General features: G+C 46.8%; 1 protein-coding gene across 7 annotated transcripts in view; it reads left to right on the top strand.

Annotated features, from left to right (window-relative positions):
- The window catches only part of Usp32 (Ubiquitin specific protease 32), a 115367-nt gene that overhangs the window by 59293 nt on the left and 35975 nt on the right, over nucleotides 1–20099 (top strand). For 5 of the 7 annotated variants that reach the window (XM_050168868.2, XM_050168890.2, XM_050168862.2 and 2 more), the window contains 4 exons: nucleotides 6000–6275; nucleotides 10191–10492; nucleotides 15922–16178; nucleotides 18006–18218. In XM_050168868.2, coding sequence (XP_050024825.1) covers nucleotides 6000–6275; nucleotides 10191–10492; nucleotides 15922–16178; nucleotides 18006–18218 — 1048 coding nt within the window. The remainder of the gene's footprint in view (nucleotides 1–5999; nucleotides 6276–10190; nucleotides 10493–15921; nucleotides 16179–18005; nucleotides 18219–20099) is intronic. The other 2 variants (XM_050168876.2, XM_050168873.2) reach the window with 2 other exon arrangements.

Genomic DNA, 20099 nt, shown 5'->3' with positions numbered 1-20099 from the left:
CACTGGTGATGATATCGGCAACCATGAACAACCATTGGAACACTCCTCGCAGGCCCAGGTTAAGGGGGGGCATTCCTATTAAAATAATGTTCATGATGTTTTCCACCAATATTCATAAAACTTTCCATTCTTGTCGAGATTTTTGTGCTGATTCCAAATATGTAATTATTTTCCCAATAGGTCATTTAGTTCTGAAGATAAATGAAATTTATTGTTCATAATTTGCAGAAACAATAGAGAGAAAAAAACGCACTACAAGAATTCATATTGGCACATGCCTAGGTACTAGAAAACAAGGAACACAATGGTAGGAGTACTTTTCTGATATATCAAATATTAGTAATTTTATAGCAATTTAATCTTCACTGTTCCAATTGTGGGTACCCTACTGTCTGATCTAAAGCAGAATTGAAAAAGTTTAAAGCATAAATTTCAAAATCTGTTCCTACCATTGTGTACTTTGCACGCTCAGCTAGAAGCCACAACAAAAATTATGGCTCTACCTGCCTTGAAGGCAGAGATATCGCTGCTGCAAATCGGCAAGAAGTCAAAAGTCGGTGTTTTAAGAAAACAAGAAAAAAGGAATACATTCACTTTTAATCAAGTGCAGAAATAATTTTGCAGTATTTTGCAGTGAAAGTGGCTAAAAGTCACCAGTAATGTAGTCACTCTGACCATGGCCACTCAAATGTGGCAAAAACATTGTTTAGCGCTGTTCGCCGATTCCCGGTGGCTTGCATCGCACGCGTGGCACGGTAGTCGTTCACGTGGGTCGAGCTCCACACCGACGCGATATCACCGAGGCATGCGCACGTGATAAGTCTTTATGGCGAGGCCATATTACCATTCGCTTTTGCCTACTGCGACACTACTGCTGCACACCTTGCACTTGACAAACGACATCAGTGCATTCACGGAGTCCTACTGATGATAGCGAAGCCTGCCTCGGCGTTAAATGGTGCGGCTGCAACGCCGTCGGCGCGAGTAAGCAAATCCAACATCCACTTTGTTGCTGGCGTTGACGCAAGAACTTGAAGTTTTTTTGAGCATTCATCTCCCTCTGCAAGAAATCCTCAGGCTGCAACATTGCAGTGTCACGCCGAACGCGTCCGCTGTCCGTAACAATTTCACTCCTTTCGGCGCTGGCTAGGCCTACTTCGGCATCGTCTGCAGCTTCGGCATCATTTGCGGTTGGCGGCGAGCTATTCTCGATGCTTTCTGAAGGAATGGAGCGCTTCTGAAAGTTATAAGCTGACCGCTTCTTCTTTTTGCCGAACTTGTGCCTCGTGGCGAACTTCCCTGGTGGATCGGACATAGTTGGGCACTTGTCACAAACCTACGACTGAGAACGAGACACGCCGGCGCGTCGCCTGTAGAGTGGAGCAGACGATGGGAACCTCGCACAGCCAACCACAGCACGCGTTTTTGGTCACATGCACTAGTCAACGAATTGGATGGTGCGTTCGGACTTTTTTTCGCCTCGGATTTCAATGTCACTGGCGTACCGACTGAGTCACTTTTGGCGGGAAATTAAAGAAGGAAGGCTCCTCTTTCCAACGAGACCAAGATGGCTGCGATCGCGCACACAGAAAGAGCTTTGCACCGCGATAAAGAAAGGGCTGTTTTTGCACGGAATTCAGCTCGCAGTGATGTTATGAATTGATACTGCGGACGAAATACCCTTCCGTGAGATTTGAAATTTGGTGAATTAAAGGAATAGAAAATTTTATTTTCAAAAATCAATTTTTTTCGGGATTTTTTCGACGCAAAGAGCAGTGTCCCCTCCTAAGCAGGAGTGAACGTTGTCGAAATACTGGAATGCGAGTGCCATTCATGTCTTGCAAGTACAGAAGCGGAGAATTCTGACCTGTGCACCCATGTTGATCAGGAAGTGTTTGCCAGTGACCTTATCTATGAAGTAGAAGAGGCGACATGTGGTGGGGCCGTGGTGGTGGTAATGAAAAGCATTTATTGGGCTATATATACATAGAGGTGCTTGCGGAGAGACCTCTAGTTGGTCGCACCCGTTGCAATACTGGGCGGAGTCTCTCATTCCGGGACCCTGTTGGTCTTGACCGTTGCGCAGGTCCGCCGAACTAGGGCTTGTCGGGCCAATAGTTCCTGGCAGCCGAGTAGGGCCGCCTCCCAGTCCTCTCGGGAAGGGGAAGGGGTGATGGGGGGGAGAGGATTTTGCCTGCATGCCCAAACCATGTGGAAGGTGTTCGCCAACTCCCCACAGAAAGAGCAGCAGCCGTCAAAAGAAGGGTCAAAGTGCTTTAGAACCGCCGGGCACAGCAGGGTGTTTGTAAAGAGCCTAAGGAGAGTTTGTTCGCCAGCTTTACCCAGTCCCTTCACAGGAACCAGGTAACGGCGGTGTTCGGCACGATAGTGCTCAGTAAGTCTTTAAAAGAAAGAGGGCTGTGATCTGGGTCAAGGTCCTCCCAAGTGATGCCTGGTGCCCGGTAAGTGAGGGTGCGGGCTCCCTCATGGGTGGCTTCGTTACCTGGCATGCCTTGGTGGCCGGGGACCCATATGATTGAGCGATGAGTTGGATCGCTGTCGCGAATACAGCGGCGAAGAATTTTGTAAGGGAGAGGAGTGATCCATCCCAATTGAAAATTATGACAGGCTCCACGGGAGTCTGTAAGGATGAGTTTAGAGTCAGGGTGGGAGGCTGCGAGGGCGATCGCCACCTCCTCCGCATGCATTGAGCTGGATGCTTTGAACGAGAGGCCATCCACTTGTCTTTCCTCGTGTATGATTGCAGGCATGTACCACCCCCCCCCTCTGGAGTGGTTGGGGCCTGCAATATCGACATAGAATATGTGTTTCTTAGAGCCATAGTGGCGGTGCAGGGCATCCGCCCGCGCCTGGCGCCAGCCATTATGATCCTCCTTGTTCATCTTAGTTGAAAGGGGTCGAATGTAGAGCGCGCGTCTCCACAGTTCGAGAACTCGAACCCTTTCCATCGTATGGTGGTCGTGTTTAATATGTAACCAGTCTAAGCGCCGGCGACCGGACACGGTCTGGGCGAGACGCGTGTATTGGTTAACAAGATGCGCCTCGCGAAGTTCCCGATAGGTGTTCACCACCCCCCAACGCGAAAAGACGCGCGTTGGAAGTGGAGATTGGGAGGTCGAGGGCTCTCTCGAGCATTTTGCGGAGTACTACCTTCAAGCAATCTTCGTCATGTTTCCGTAAGCGTACGTATGGGGTCGAGTACACTACCCTACTAGTTACGAAGGCATGTGCGAGCTGCACCGCATCCTTACTTCGCAACCCTCCTCGCTTGTTGGAAATGTGGCGAACCATCCGGCCCACCTGGCCGCCGACCTTGCGGAGTTTGGCAAGAGTTGTGTCTGCCTTGCGATGTTGACTAATGAAGAGACTGAGTATTCGCCGCCGACCTTGCGGAGTTTGGCAAGAGTTGTGTCTGCCTTGCGATGTTGACTAATGAAGAGACTGAGTATTCGAATCTCCTCCACTTCTCGGATGGGGCCACTGGCGAGAGAAAGCTGAACTGAGATTTTTCATTTCGGGGAAGTTCGAATATGCACAAATTTAGACTCTGACGGGGAGCATTGGAGGCTGCAGTATGTGGCATAGTGGTCTACTATGCTCGCCGCTGCTTGCAGGCATTCCTCCATCTCTCCTATGTTTCCCGTAGTGGCCCAGATAGTGATGTCGTCGGCGTACAGCACATGCTGAACACCATCGACACCCGCCAGCTGTGCCGGGAGGTGTGTCATGGCAATGTTAAAAAGAAGCGGGGACAGCACAGCGCCTTGTGGTGTGCCCCTTGTTCCCATCTCAAATGGGCCCTACTCGGTCTCTTGTAGGCGTATATAGGCCAAGTGGTCCGTTAAGAAATGTTTGATATAGGCAATGTACGAGCGTCGCAGTTGGTCTTGCTAAGATGCTTTAATATGACGGCGTGCTTAACATTATCAAAGGCACCCTTGAGATCGAGTGCCAGGACTATCTTGTCATTATGTGAGTGTTCTGTGGGTTCGAGGATCTCGTGATGAAGCTGTAAAAGAATGTCTTGTGCCGACTTGTGAGGTCAGAAGCCGAACATGGTGTCGGCGAAGGTGTCCTTGCTCTCGAGATATTCCGAGAGGCGGTCACAGACCATCGTTCCCACAAGTTTCCCTGCACATGAAGTGAGAGAGATGGGCCGGAGGTTGTCTTTGTTTACCGATTTCCCCACCTTCGGGATAAAGGTTACCAACGATGTCTTCCAATCGGCTGGCAACGAGGTGTCCCCGGTCCAAATGGCGTTGATGTATTCAAGTAGGGTTTCATGCGCCCGATCTGTAAGGTTTGCCAATAGTTTGACTGTTGCCTTATCCCTCCTGGGTGCCGTCCCCCTGCGCATTCGTGCAAGAGCATTGCGAAGGTCGTGAAGCTGGAAAGGCTGATCCATTTCCGGATTATCGCAGCCTGCATATGAATAATCCATCCCTCGCGGGTCTCGATCCTGATTGAGGTATTGTAAGCGCAGTGCGTTCGCTAGCTGCTCCGTGTTTCCTTGAAAGTTGTGTAGTGCGCGAGTGAGGTGTTTCTTGGTTTCCGATCGTGTTTGTGTACCGTCTATGAGACTCCTGAAGAGCCGCCAAGTGTTGCGGCTCGACATCTGTTTTGCTGCGCTGTTACATCTATCTACCCAGTTAGTGTGAGCGAGCTGGGCAGCGTACTCGGCTGCTTGCTGAGTAAGGTCAGAGATATGAGCGCGGAGTACTTCCGCACCAAAACAGCAGTGATACTAGCAGATGGCTGGCTGATCTGCTGCACTGTGCTCACGGCGCTCACTGGATGGACAATTTCGACAAGGTGGAGATTGGCGATGATGACGGGAACAAGGAGGAACGTTCCTACAAGTGGTTGCAACCAGGAGCTCAGCCAGTTTATCACACAGCTAAGCAATGGGGAATGTTGTTGATGCTGTCTCTGGCTGGTTTGGAGGTGAAGAACACGCAGTGTGCGACGCCGGCACCGGCATCACGGATGCAACCAGCGGAAGTGGATAGGCAACTTCCATCATCTTGCCGGCCAACACAGCAAGCTCTGATAGATCTTGGGTTGAAGCAGTGGCCAGCACCATCTGGTCTTGGGTGGGCAAGCGCTGAAGAAATAGCTCACGTACGAGGGCGTTGTCTGTGGTGGAAGTGCGTCGGCCGAGAAGGTGAAGCATTCGGCGCCGCCACTGGCTTGGGCGTTGATTGCCCAGCTGTTTGAATGAGAGTAGCCGTTGTATTCTTGAGCATTCTGGCGTAGCTGTACGATCAAGCATAGCGGCCTTGGTTGCATCATAAGGCGACGCTGGGAGGGTGTGCACGAATGAAAGGAGAATGCAGGCAATCTCATTGATGACAGCCGCTGGAAGTGGATCTGTGACATAATCCACAAGAGTTCGAAATGGGCCTTTGCTTGGATGAACCATGCCATCAAGTTTCGCTCCCAAAATTCTGGCACGTGGATGACGTTCGAGACAACTGCAGCGGCTGAAGCGGGCTCAGCGGCTCCCGGATGGGTCAAACCTTGCTGTCATTAGTCATCGGTATTTGGCATGGCTTCACTACCTTTTTGTGTGGCGCATTATTACCAGGCACAAATTTCACGTTGTTCCAGACGTCCGCAGTCACCAATTGTAGGGCACATGAGAGAGAGACGAGGCGTTATTCCAGCACCAGAGCTCAAACTCAACTGATCTTTTATTTCTTCGGTTCCCAGCTAATTCAGCTCCTGTGCTGCTCTTGGCATCACCTGGCCTCGTCTTCTTTCCTAGTCCGAAAAATTGGATGTTGGCTGTAAAGCAATTCAAATGACACAGTTAGCTGGAATGTCCGAACTAATGTGAATAACATTTTTCATTAGTAAATAATTTTACTATAGCATCAGCTACTGCACCGTACAAGATGTAGTGCTTTCGAATGTCAGGCCATTTTCCTATCAATTCTTCTTTTTTTTTTTTTCTTCTTTGTTTTTGTGCTGAACAGGGTACAAGAAAAGCCATACGTCGAACTGAAAGACAGTGCAGGGCGACCTGATGATGAAGTTGCTCGCGAGGCGTGGGAAAACCACGCTCTGCGCAACCGATCTGTGGTGGTGGATCTGTTCCACGGCCAGCTGCAGTCGACGGTAACCTGCAAGGTGTGCGGCCACACAAGTGTCCGTTTCGATCCTTTTAACTTCCTCTCACTGCCACTGCCCATGGAGAGCTGTGTGCACGTTGAGGTGGTTGTAGTGCGGCTAGACGGCAGCATGCCCATCAGGTATGTGGGCCCCTTTCATCTTATACTACCTTTTCCACCTCTTTGTACATTTACCAGCACTATGTATGATTGTTTACATTCACAGCAGTTTATCTGTGTGTGTTATGTGTCTGATATGTCTACGTCACAGAGGCTGTCAGCTACACATGCAGCACTTCCCCACGTGTGTGATTTGGCACCCTGGCTTCCTACATTCTGTTGCTGTTTTGAGTCTAACAATAGCTGTGAAATGCCAGCAGAATGAAATTGGTTTTTTGCTTCGTTCAGTCAAAGCCTTCACCTATCTTATTCAGTGTACCAGGTCTGCATGTAACCAGGCTTCTAATTTTCCTTTGTTTGTATGTCATCGACATATACAGAATAAAACATTGTGCGTGGTATGACTGTATACATACTTTCATCCCCCATCTCAAATATTTGAAGGCAAGATGTTTGAAAACGATGAATATTTTAAAAATTCTGTCTCGCACAACCTGGGGAAGTGATCGAAAATGTCTCCTAAACTTGTACAGGAGCCTTGTCCGTTCTCGTCTTGACTATGGTGCTATAATCTATCATTCTGCAACACCGAGCGCCCTAAAAATCCTAGACCCTGTGCACCACCTAGGTATCCGCCTAGCGACCGGTGCTTTCAGGACAAGCCCTGTAGAAAGTCTCTATGTAGAATCAAACGAGTGGTCACTTCGTCTACAGAGGTCATATTCCAGCTTTACGTATTTTCTCAAAGTAAACTCGAATCTTGAACACCCTTGTTACACAATTGTAAATGATGTTTCCTGTGCCACACTTTTTAATAATCGGCGTACAGTCAGGCAGCCCTTCTCGCTCCGTATAAGGAATCTTAGTGAAGAAATGTCTGTCCCACTTGTAGAACACCATCTAATGCATCCAGCGAAGCCGTCACCGCCGTGGCAGTGGCAGCTCCCGGAATGTGACATGTCATTTATTGAAGTCAGTAAGCATGCTTCTGAGATGCACATTCGAATGCACTTCCGTGAACTTCGGTCGAAGTATTGCTGCCCGGAGTATTACAGCGATGCATCTAAGTCACAAGCCGGCGTCTCTTATGCAGCAGTTGGTCCGTCCTTCTCCGACTCTGGCATCTTGCATGCGCAGACAAGTATCTTTACGGCGGAGGCATATGCATTATTATCAGCTGTAAAACACATAAAACAACTAAAACTAGGAAAGTCAATTATATATACCGACTCTCTGAGCGTTGTTAAGGCGTTAGTATCGCTTAAAAAGCACAAGAACCCTGTAATTAATGACCTTTATACGCTCTTGTGTGCTGTCTATGGGTGTAATCAACGTCTCATTATATGCTGGGTGCCAGGGCACAGAGGTATTGAGGGTAATGTGCTCGCTGACGAAATCGCCACATTCACAGCAAGAAAAGGTTTTAACTGTTCAATAGGTGTCCCCGCCATAGACTTAAGACGTTTTATTCGCAAAAAATTAAGAGATTATTGGCAACACTTGTGGGACTCGCAAACCTCGAATAAACTTCATTTAATCAGGCCACATTTAGGCACCGCCCCATCTATAGCAAAATTACGAGAGTCTGATGTCGCGTTCTGTCGACTAAGAATAGGGCACACATACAGTACACATTGCTGACTGGTGAGGAACCTCCCACATGTGGTAGATGTGGTAAGAGACTAACGGTCATCCACGTCCTCGTGGAATGTAGGGAAACAGAATGCGAGAGAAAAAAGCACTTTCCCTTGGCGTATCAACACCATATCCCATTACATCCTGCACAATTTCTCGGCTCGAACCCGTTATTCAACACCACATCAGTTCTAAATTATTTAAATGAGATTCAAACATTGCACATTATCAGACCAAGTGTTACGTAGTACGGCCTCTTAGCAGAGGCTCCTGCTGCGTTTGTTACATTAGCATAGCACGTGTCTCCAAGCCCTTGCATTCAAGGGCCCTGGTGAGACATCAGTGCTGCGTTCACTACATGTTTTGTTTCATCATCCGCGTGTAACATGACAGTTCCATAGTTCACATCTCTGGTCATCGTCATTGTTTTAACACTTATTTATTTTACGCAATCCAGAGTGACTGATTTTAGGCCTATTTACAGCCATGCCACATCCACCATTCGAAGTACATTTCTTCACTTCACGAACAATCCATGGAAAAACCATCACAATGTGTATGGCGCTCTTTGGTCATATCTGGCCCTTGCGCCAAAAAACCCCATACATCAATCAATTTTCCTTTGTTTTTTGTAAAAGCAGTGCATATCAGTGCACTTGTAATTAAGAGGGGACACTGTACATGAGAGAGAAATGTCTCATTTTTTCATCTAGTAAAAAACAAACTTAACATTATGATTTTGTTACGCTGATTTCAAATATGCGATTATTTTCTTGTATGTCAATTAGTTATGGAGATAATTAAAATGAATTATCCATTGTTTGAAGGTAGAATAACACAGAAAATTCTTATTAGATACTATTGGCACACGTCTACATAATGAAAAGCATAAGCCTCACAATGGTAGGAGTACTTTTTTGATGTGATGATTTTTAGCCGAGCTGTAGCAGTTTGAGTTTTAATGTTGCAGACACACCCACTTTATGCTCCAGTTTAGTGGAAAATTAAAAATTTTTGGGGATGTCATTTGAAAATTAACTCTTACCATTGTGTGCTCTACAAACAGAGCTACATGTCACAACAAACTGCTCTGAAGGCAGAGTTAGTTTCTTCAAGTTTGCGATTCCTGCAAAATTTTTATTTGAGCAATCGTTGAAAAACGAAAGTCTAATTTGAGCCAACTGAAGCACAAAATTGTACTCTATTTACAATTATTCACAATTCTAATACTATTGTCAGCAGGCACCAGGCATGTAGTCCTGCTTGGAATTGCCTAATAGCGCGTGCGGCAAGAATGTTCACGACGAATGGGTTGTACGTTGTTCCGCTGTTCGCGCATAAAAAGCTCCACGCCGATACGCTATCACCGCAGACCTCGCACGAGACAACCATCTTTATGGCGAGGCTGTAATTGCGTTCACCTTGCACTTGAAAGACAACAGCAGAGTGTCTATAGCGTCGAGGCTCACCACAGTGAAGCGTGTATCCATCTCATCCGAGCCTTCCGCAGCGGCATCTGAGGCAGTGGCAGCGTCGGCCGCACAAATGAGTTCTGATTTTCACTTCGTAGCCGGCATTGATGCAACATCACGGAGTTTTTTTTATGCATCCTTCTCAATCTTCAATAAATCAGTGGGTTCCAACATGACGATGTTGCGCTGAAACATGTGTCCAACACAGTGGCTGTCGGGGAGCCGCTTCCACCCACTACGCCTAATCCACCGTCATCCTCGGCGGCGTCTTCAGTACACTTGGCTCAGGAAGCAAACTATCATCGATGTCGTCTGACGGTGGTCCGCACTTCTTTTGAAGGTTGAACACCTTTCATTTCTTTAGTCCGCCGAATTTGTGCTCCATAGCAAACTTTGCCAGTGGTTTCAGTATGATTGCATTTCAACCACATTGTTCACAGCTCGCATGCTCGAGCAGACGACAGCGGGAATCAGCCAATGGCGGGTGCGTTCACTATTACATGCATTGGTAGACAAATAGGATCGCATATATCGGGACTGCTTTGCACATTTGGCATGCTTCATTGCATGGTAGATATGCTTTGCTGTGTAACAGCTGTATGGCAACGGAGCTTAATATAGTGAACCGATCATTACACTTTGAATATTACATTTTTGTTCAAACCGAATGTCACACAGCAGAATATTCGAAACTACTATTCGGAAATTTGAATATTTGCACAACACTACCACTGTCTAATAGTAAACATGTCTGTGATGTCAAGAGGCTGAAGCAGGCGTAGGGCTATGGGATAAGACTTCATGTGTTGTTTCTGAACATCGTGTGCAGGTATGGTCTGCAACTGAACCCGGATGAACGGTACCTTTCGGTGAAGCAGCAGTTGGCTCCCCTTTGTGGGCTGGCCCCACAGCAGCTGCTGCTGGCCGAGGTGTGGGGAGCCGTGGTGCGTGCCCTCCTGCCAGATGAGCGTCGAGTGCAGGCCATGGCAGGTGGAGTGGGGCTGTACGCTTATCAGGTGGCACCACCTCTGGAGAGCTCAGGCTTCGGTGATGATGGCAGCGCATCCACAGTTCCACCTCACGTTCGTGAACCCCAGACACTCACCCAGATCCAGAGGATGGTGGTTACCTGTGAGTGGGTTCTCAGCTTTTCCATTTTTGATGGCAACTCTTGAGGCAGACAGATGGGCTAGTTGGAATTTAGACAAGGGCCTGTTCCAGCATGTAAGAAAAAGTGCTCTACCTCTTCTGTCATCCTTTTGTCCTTGCACCTCTTTTCATTTTTCTTATGCTCTGGAACGTGTCTTTGTTCAACTGCCACTCTACACAGTCACTTCAATTTCGCTTGGAACTGATGCTCCTTGGATCAATGACTATTGTAAATTGCGACTAATGTTGCACCAAACAACTGCCACAGCTCTTGAACTTCGTGAGCAATGGGCTAGTGTGGTCTTCATATGGTATGAAATGGACATACTCACGCAGAATGAGGCAGCACTGAAGCTACATCAGAAATGCATTTTGTTTAGTCGATTTAGTGCTACTAAAAAATGGTGTTGCATTCTTGTTAGTGTTTGAAAGAAGCACAGGCAAGGAGTGCCACCCTAACTGAAATGGATAAGAGAGGAGGGACTAGCAGGAATCTCCAGCATAATTTTGCCCAGTGTTAATGCGGCCCAGGATCAGGACCAGGAATCCAGGGTTAGAAATTGTGACCCCGGATCAGGACCGAACTTGGGCTGCGAAAAATCGCGGCCCACGATCTGTCCTGGTTTCGTGGCCCAGGTCCGATCACTCCTGCAGTGCGCATTTTGCCACTAGTGCGGCTGGGGCATTACGGCCCAATGCAGAAACGGTGACCTCACCATTTGAGAGCGGGTGAAATTCCCCCCCCCCCCCCCCCCTTTGCGGCGTTAAGGGGTTTCTCCTAAGCTTTTCCTCCATGACAGGGTAAGAGCAATGCTGGTCGGAGGCGCTGCCGTGTGACTTGGCGTACTGCTGAGAACATTGTTGGAGCGTGGTATGTCCGAATTAACCATCGCAAGTGCTTGCACATTCGAATCAGCAGGTGTTTTCGCCCATTGGAGTGCACGTAACTCTGACGGGACCACAGTGTCAGAATCAATAAACCGAAAATTTGAATTAAGAGTGTTTGAAATGACGAGATTCGGCTGTATATGCCACTAATAAATAGCTCTCGTGATCTAGTGGTGGCATGCGGAAGTACACAGCACACGAAAATTCGCCAATGTGTACGCGCGGCATCGGGGCACCAAACATGATTACTCCTCCATGGGAAATGTATTTTTCCCAAATGTTGGACTGTCAGCTTGGGGTTGCGGCCCTTACACAAGTCTAGATGTTATTTGTATGAATGAGGCTGCCAGGGCTACTAAGGACATTATCTAAAATGTTTGAAGTATGATAAAGCAGTTCAGCTGAAATTTTTAAGGGAAAGTCATAGACGGTACAGTAAAACCTCATTAGTTCAACCTTCATTAAGTCAGAAAATTGGATAATAGACAGTTTTAGTTTAACATAAGCGTAATAAGGGAGTTAAGGGAAATAGCGTTACCATTCTGCAAATGAACTTTGCAGAAAGCGAGATTTAGTATGGCGTGATAGCCTAGCTTACGTACAGGATGCTATTCCATTGCGCTTTGAATATTGCGTGCATAGTCCACGTAAGTGATTCTGTTTGTGCGTCCGGTAAATGGCAGAGCAATGGAAGGCAGAACAATGGCAGAGCAATAAAGGCAGAACAATAGAAGCCAGGAGCGCGTTGCATTTGCACTTTCCATGTCCTTTGATCTGTGGCGAAACAAGCAATACAAGCTGACTACCGTAGAACCTTCTGATCTCAGAGGCCCTATGTCGTCGTCGCGCCTACCTCCCGACTTCACCAATAGGTGGCACTGGCATCTCTGGCGTTTCTCTCATTAGGCTTGGATGTGTTTGAAACAGGAAGTGATCTCCAAAACTCAAGGCTATCCATAATATTCAGTCGTCGAAGCGGCCTGAGACTAAGCGAAACCTGTTTGTACAGTATTTTTAATTCTACAAAAACATTGCCAAATTCAGTTTGAAGCCGGAAGCTGGGACTGCTGCCATTTTTCATGTAAACTATGTAAACCTCACAAAAATTGTCATGTGAAATCTGAGAAATAGTGTTTGTACACTAAACAGGATGGGTCGTTTAGCGTTCTGTGCATGTGCATTTCGATCCCGCTAAACCTGCTATTACGCTAAAGACTCTAAACTAAAACTGTCTAATTTGGACTCACCTTCTGATCCCAGCAAGTGTATGTATTATTTCATGGTATCAATCTCTTTAATTTGGCTGTATTTGGCCACACACTGGTTAATACGGATGGCCCTCAGAATGTGCTGAGCACAGACCACAACATTGTAGCAATAGTAGCGCCAGCGTTCTACAGAAATCTAAGCAGCGGAGTCCACGTCACCATGTTTACTCATTGAATGGATTTGAAGCTGTGGTTTTCACTGTAGAGCCACCACTGTGACACAAAATTAAAAAGCAATTCTGTCATTCAAAGTTAGTTAGGGTTGGTAAACCTTTGTTCAGGGTGTCTACCAAGCGGGAAAACCGGGAATTCTCAGGGATTTTGAGTACTCAGGAAAAAGTCAAGGAAAACTCGGGGAAATTGTACTTTGTTCAGGGAAAATTAGCTGTAAATTTATTGAAAGGGAACGAAATTTGTGGTAATGCTGCCTCGAGTAACAGACAGGAATCATAACAAATAGTCTTTGACGCTCTGTCGTCCGCTGGAGAAGTTTCCAGTGTACAGTCAACGACCGACTTTCCGGATGCCCGATGATTCGGACAGCTTCGCAGCTCCATCACGTACCCCATTGAGTCAGTGTATCAGAATGTCTGAAATTTCGGACGCAAGAACCCTTTACTGTCCGATTTTCCAGACTTTTTGCCGTGACCACAGGTCTGAAACGGCATTAATCAAAACCACCACCGCTAACGTTTTGATTACCTCACCACCTCGAACAGGCGCTCTCGCACACAGATCCGCTGGCAGCCGTAGCCACCAATGCGGCAACGCTAGACCTAGCTGCTTCGACGTTCGCTATTAAGCTTCTTGTCGTTGGGTGCCGTGTTTTTCATTGAATTTGCCGCTGTCAGCACTGGCACCGATTTCGTCTTAGTAGTCCTCGCGATCGGCTTCGAAGCTCGGAAAGCATGATGCGTTGCATAATGCCGGTTCCCGAAAGTCAGCTTTGCCTTTGTACAGGAATGTTACTTGGCTGCGGTGAAGTATAACAAGCGTGGGAAGGGGCTACTGCCACGGGACACAGTATGTATTCCTTAATACACGCATGCACCCGGTATCTCCTGTCACAATACGAGCACTAATACAGTCAAACCTCGTTAAACTGTAGTCGGCCGGAGCTCGGAAAAAGTGCGTACTAAACAGTAGTACTGTTTAAGCGAAATAGCATGAAATCGCCCACTTACCTGTCGAAAACGGAACTCGGAGAGCGTGCGATGAAAGGGGAAAAAACATGCAGTATTTATTCACTTCACACGACGTAAGTGTTATTTTCGTTTGATGCCGCAGCGGCCTAGCACGACGACAGCGGCCTCAAACTTACTGAAGCTGCGTGCCAGCTTCTCAGCCAGCCCCCCTCCTCTCGGCAAACACTCGCACGGCAGATTCCTCGTTGGCGTTACGTATTCTCCGTCCACGCACGCAGTAGTGCTGCATAAGTCCGAGGGCGCCTTTTTCATTGCCGGGTGAAGGAGTCGGAAAACTTTTCGGTTGGAATAGTTACGTTATCGCGCCCCTGTTCTTGTTGCGACGATTGCATTCATGAGGCTGACGTAACGCGCAGCTTCTGCCACTGTCGGGCCCGACTCGCCCGTGCTGTCACTTTCCGTGTCGTCCTCATCACTGTCGCTAGTCGACACTTCGGCAACAACAGAGGCAACGATGGCAAAAAGTCTAACCTCATAGGCGACATCTCGTCGCGGTCGCAGCAGCACTGCCGAGCAACTTCGCATTCCAAATGCCACACACTGTAGTCAAAAGCAGATCCATGTCGCGGGCCAGCGCCGACTTCTTCGTGTCACGTTTGATAGCACGGACAATGTCTAATTTTTCTTCTATGCTGAGCACCCGGCGTCTTTTTTTATCCGAGCTCCGGCATGACGCGAGTCCTCGCTTGCACGACGCCACAACGCTCTCTGGCACGGCGTCGAAATGATGTTGATGTTGATGCGGCTTCACGTGCAAACGCACAGGGCGCTTGGAGGCCGTTGTACCGATCTCTGAGGCTCGTTGTTCTGCTGGGCCGCCCGATGGAGACGACGCACCGCCGTGTTTGCGTGACGAAAAGTGGAAATGCTACATTTTAACCGATGCGTACACAATAAGCTGGTACGGTTTATGCAGATACAAAATACATTATGTTCAATAGCCGCTGAGTCGGGGAATTGACTGTACTACTCTTTTAAACCGAAACTACTGTTTAAGCGGGTACGGTTTAACGAGGTTTTACTGTACGACGCCTAATATGTGTACCAACAGGCCTTCAGAGCTTTTTCGGATGTGCCTGTAGCGGTTTGAGCCCTTATGGGCAGTAAAAGACATGCATTCATTTTTTTCCAACTAGCTGATCTTTCGGACGTTTTTACAGCCCCTAGGCAGTTCGAAAAATCACAAATTGACTGTACAACTGACCAAGAAAATGCTTCAAATGGTCTATGGGACGAATGAGTGGCGGATGGAAGAGAACAGAAAGGATCTACGCATTGAGGAGTCAATGGGAAAGGAAGCATGCTGCCATCATTTTGAAGGAGCTTGAGCTCAAAAAACAGCGTTGGCTAATGCCAAGCTGCAGGTGTCCCTCATCCAAACCAAAATAAACTCTTTAAAACAGTGAAACACAACTGTGAGGCGTAATGCCCGGCCTCGGAGCATGTCAGGACAGTTGAGGTTGACTTACGAGCACGAGCTGTTTAGAGAGAATCTCAACTGTGACAAAGTTGGGCCTCATACCACTGAACTTGCTATCAGTTGATTGAAATAGCTCATATTCGAAAATATTTGCTTCTGTATGCATCTCCTTTTTATTTGTATGAGAATGTTCAACTCGATTTGCAATTTTATTCAAAGGCATTTTATTTGCTGTGCATTTTACTAACCCCTCCCTTCTATTCTTTTTTCTGCTCCTTAGTATTCAACTGGTTAAAGTAAGTTTTTTTTTTTTTTTCACATGCTTACTCGAGAGTGACAGCATTGGGCGACATGGTTTCAGCCTGCCTTGACATGAAACATATTCTGCGTCACTCAGGGAATTTCGCAAAGGCACTCGGGGAGAACCTGGAAAACTCTGGGAATTTGGAAATGTCAACTTGGTAGACACCCTGCTTTGTTTCCTTATGTAGTTCCTATATTGCTTTCTCTATATCGGTGATGATACATTGCCACTTGCAGTCAAGAGCTGTAGTAGCAGACAGTATGTTATTTTCCCCATTGTCTTGTCGAGTACAGCTCATCGAAGCCCTTCTGCATGCTGTACTGCAGGTGCCAATGGGCCCCACAGCAACAAGCCTGTGGTGAATGGCACTGTCCCGTCAGGAGATGGCCTGGGGCTGTGTGGGTCACCCATGGACGTAGGCAGTGCATTGGCAGGTGCCGGGGAGGCCCCCTCTGCCTCTTGCCAGGTGACCACCATGGGGTTGTTTTGCTGCAGCAGACTGGGTGGCAGCCGGTGTGGGCCCCGAGCCGTAAGCAGGGTCGTAAGTGCCGACACCACAACAAGGACGGACTCTCTCTTGTGTGTGCGTGCGCCTCTGCGCTCAGCCTTATCCCTAAGCACACCTTCCTTGCATACATGCCTTCAGGTTGTGCGTGTGTAGTACCAGCGCCTCCACTTTCACCTTTTTGTGGTCATCAGTTTTTCGGCATTGTCACCCGCTGCCCCCCACTTGCTGCTGTTGCCGCTGCTCGTCTCTTTTTTGTTTATTTTCTTCCTTGCCTTTTGTGCCGCCGCTGCTGTTGTTGTTGCTGCCTGTTCTTTGACACTGTGGCATCTCGAAGCCATACTCAGTCCAATTATGCAAATTCTGAAAGTTATACATTGGCTTAGCAGAATGCGTTGTTGGGCAATTCGGTTCATTGTACTTGGAAAGATTGGATGCGCTTTGTAGACGGTCACAAGGAAGTCACATTGTCTACAAAGCGCATCCAATCTTTCCATATACATTGGCTGTTAGCAGTCTTTCCTGTGTACTTTCCACTGAGGAACCTATGAACCCTATGAATTGAGTTTTTTTGGCCGAGAAAAATTGCCTTTTGAGTGAGAGCTAGCTTGCATTGACATACAACAGGATGCATTGACAAACTGCCGCAAGCTGTAGCAACTAGGAGCACATATGCCTGCTGCTATGGACACAGTGTATGAGAGCACAGCTAAACTCACACTTGTCAGTTAGATGACTAGATTATTTGCACAATTCAAGTTTGCACATTTTTTCAAACAATAAAATATGCATTACTGAAAGCAGTGCAAATCTACTTTATGACTGAAGACATTGCACTGTATTTTTCTGACAATGAAAATCGGCAGAACATATAAATTGACGGTGCATTAGAATTGTGCAAATATACACTATATTTCTGCACCACAGGCACTGAGGGTGCACAAACACATCAATTGCGACGCTGAATAAGACGCTACATATTTATTATCAAAGCCAAATAAATTTTTACTGATGCTGTTACATATGCGTTGCAATCTCTTCTTGCTCGTCAAATCACTGCCCTGTTCGAAATAAGATGTTTTGATGACGTCTGAATGTAAACTACCATGACATACACTCCTTCAGAGATTGTTGGTAATCGTGCTTTGCTAATAACTATTATATATACTGGTTGCATGAGATATTTGAGGACACAACTTTGGATTTCCATAGGCACCAGTGCTCCTAATTTGTTGCGATTCTTTAATACCTAATTTTGTTGCAGTCAATGCTAATGCCACTTAGCTAGCGTATTTGTTACAAGTTAACATCCTTCAGTCTAAAACAGGAAATTAAAAGACTTGCAGTTGTCATTTTAACCACTGGCAACATCGGCTTGGAGATAACCATTGTTTCTGATTGTGGTCAGGTCTTCCATTTTCAAAGTTGTGAAAGAGGTTGTGGCTTCTAGCATTGTTATGTAATCTGTGGCAAAAACATAAATATACTGCCGGTGGCCAAATATAATGATTTCAGAGTTTGTTCAGTAGCTACAGGCTATCGCAAGGTACAACGCAATATAAACAGGACCACTACCAAGCACCTCGAAGTTTCAAAGTCAACAATCAAGCTCCCTGTACAAGCAGACATTAGGTGTCCGTCCCACGTGATAAAATGCAGACTTCCATAGCACATGCCTTTAGCCCTGGCATGGGATCTTGCTTTAATGTGTATGGCGCTTTTGGATTCACTTTGTATCGATAAATTCTCGTAGGTTACATTCCTCACTGTGTGGTATGAAATATAGGATGGGGATTATTGTCTGTGTTTCTTAATCCCCGGTAACTAATGCTGCTCTAGCCACAAGTTAGTCCTTTACACATGCCTGGCCTAACCGATGGCTGGTCATCTGTTGCTTGGTATCAGGGACAGATGGCGGCGAACGAAGGCCCGCCTGAGCGACCAGACACCCCGGGTTCAACATCATCGGGAAGTGCTCTTGCCTCATGGAATGGGCTTGGGGGGGCATACCCAGAAATGCCATCTGGCATGAGCTCCAGCCTCACAAGCAATTGCTCTGCAGCCGACTTGTCTGACCTGCCTCGACGGAATTTCATTGTAGCTTACCACCGTAAAATGGTGAGTTGCTGTGCTGGTCAACAGTGCTTATAGTTCCAACCTGTCTTGCAGCAATGGCCCATAGCTGTGCAACATAAATGCAGATAATTTTGTTTCTACTCTCCTGTGAACTATATATATGTATATATTTCTTATTCTGTGAATTACTATTCTCATAACACATCTTCTAGCATAATCTTTCTAGAAAGCAGAAAATATGTTCCCTTTACAATTCAAGTTTTGGCACCTCACATGGTAGTGAAAGTGTTGTGCTGGTTAAATTTTGCTTCCCCTCTCTTTCTTCTTTCCCCTCATGAAAAGCTCGTTGGTGTCCTATTATGCTCTGCTGGCTGCTTTTCTTAATCTGAAGCATAAACCAAAATGGAGAATGTATGGCTGTTGCAGAGTGAATTCATTTGCATGTAATAGCAAAGTGCAATGGAATTTCTTTACTGTAATATGACTGCTGATGGTATACAATGCATACTTCATTATCATTTATATTTACATAGGCCAAATTCCGAAGGATCTAAATGCTTTTTACAGTTGTAAAGTGAAATACAGAGCGTGTGTTCATATATTTATATATTCGACTTCTGGTAATTCAGCCCTGATGGGACCAACAAAATTGGTCAAATTATCCGCCTGGTCAAGTTAAACAAGATGCATAAAATACACCAAAACACACCCCTAACTCATTTGGCAGTATTTGCCAGATTCTAACATGCTTCCTGAATCAAACATTTGCTCACTTTATATGTGTCCATAGTACAGAACTAACATAGAAGTGACATTTCAAGCAATAAAAATGGCCAACGGTCTAATATGTGTGGCACAATAGGTCTGTTTCCTAAAGTAAGCTTTGGCATAATACAGCTGTGTTATATGTTAAAGCATATATAGATGCCGCGATGATGGTTTTAGTTTAGTGTCCGATTGCATCACGCAGGCAATTTTCAGCACTGTTTGTTAACAAAATTTTTATGGACTTGAATTGAGGAAATCCCGTAATCAGACATGATGAGCTGCCATTGTTGCTTTTCCTAGGGCAGGCTGAAAAGGGCATTCTCAATGGTACATGACGTGTGTTCAGCACATTTGCTGTCCCCTAAGCTCTGCTGAGGCATGCTGTCACAAAAGGGGTCACTGTTAAGGTCACCATAGGGGTCAGGTGCATGTCTACTGACTGGCCAAGCTCAAGTTATCCAACGAAGGCCAGTTTTAGAATAGAAATACTGAAACTTAGGTCCCCTAGAAATGCAGGGATGCCGACCAGGACCTTGTGAGGATGCACAACTCTCGCGCGTCCCCTGATATGTTGTTTTCCCGCACGGCGCGTGTGGCCTGGCGCCCGCGGCGGTCAGAGTGGTTGAGGCGCAGTACGAGAGATAGCGCGAGTGTTGCACTTCCTCTTTGCGTCGGGACAGCAAGCAGTGCGGACGTGCCGTGCCGCGCGTGCGCCGATCCATGCTTCTGCGAGACCGTCTCGTGTGGCCGCCTTCGAACGCGCCACCGTTCGCGTGACCTTACGCGCGAACGACCAGGCGTTGGGATCCAGCATGGGGCGAACATATTCGCTCGCTATCCGGTCGCGGTGAGTCGGACTTCTAGATTTGTCGCGCGCCCATCAGGATGTTTTGTGGATAGCAACTCGGCTAGCAGGCATTGATCTATGAAAGGTGCAATAAATGCCCTTGTGATTGTTTGCACTACTGTGTTGTCGTTCCTTTGTTCCAAGAGTACGGAGGAGAATCCCACAACCTTCAGTCAAGATTGAATTCACTGGAAGTCTACAGTGCATAGAAATTACTGTGTAGCCTCAAAAAGTGTTAGCCTATCATGGAAGACCTGAGGGATGACTGTTTTGAGTCTTTATCATTATCTGAACAATAAGTAATTTTC

The sequence above is a fragment of the Dermacentor andersoni genome, chromosome 3, assembly GCF_023375885.2.
Source record: "Dermacentor andersoni chromosome 3, qqDerAnde1_hic_scaffold, whole genome shotgun sequence".
NCBI lineage: Eukaryota > Metazoa > Arthropoda > Arachnida > Ixodida > Ixodidae > Dermacentor > Dermacentor andersoni.
Note: the sequence above shows the minus strand (reverse complement) of the source record. Positions and strands in the feature narration are given on the sequence as shown.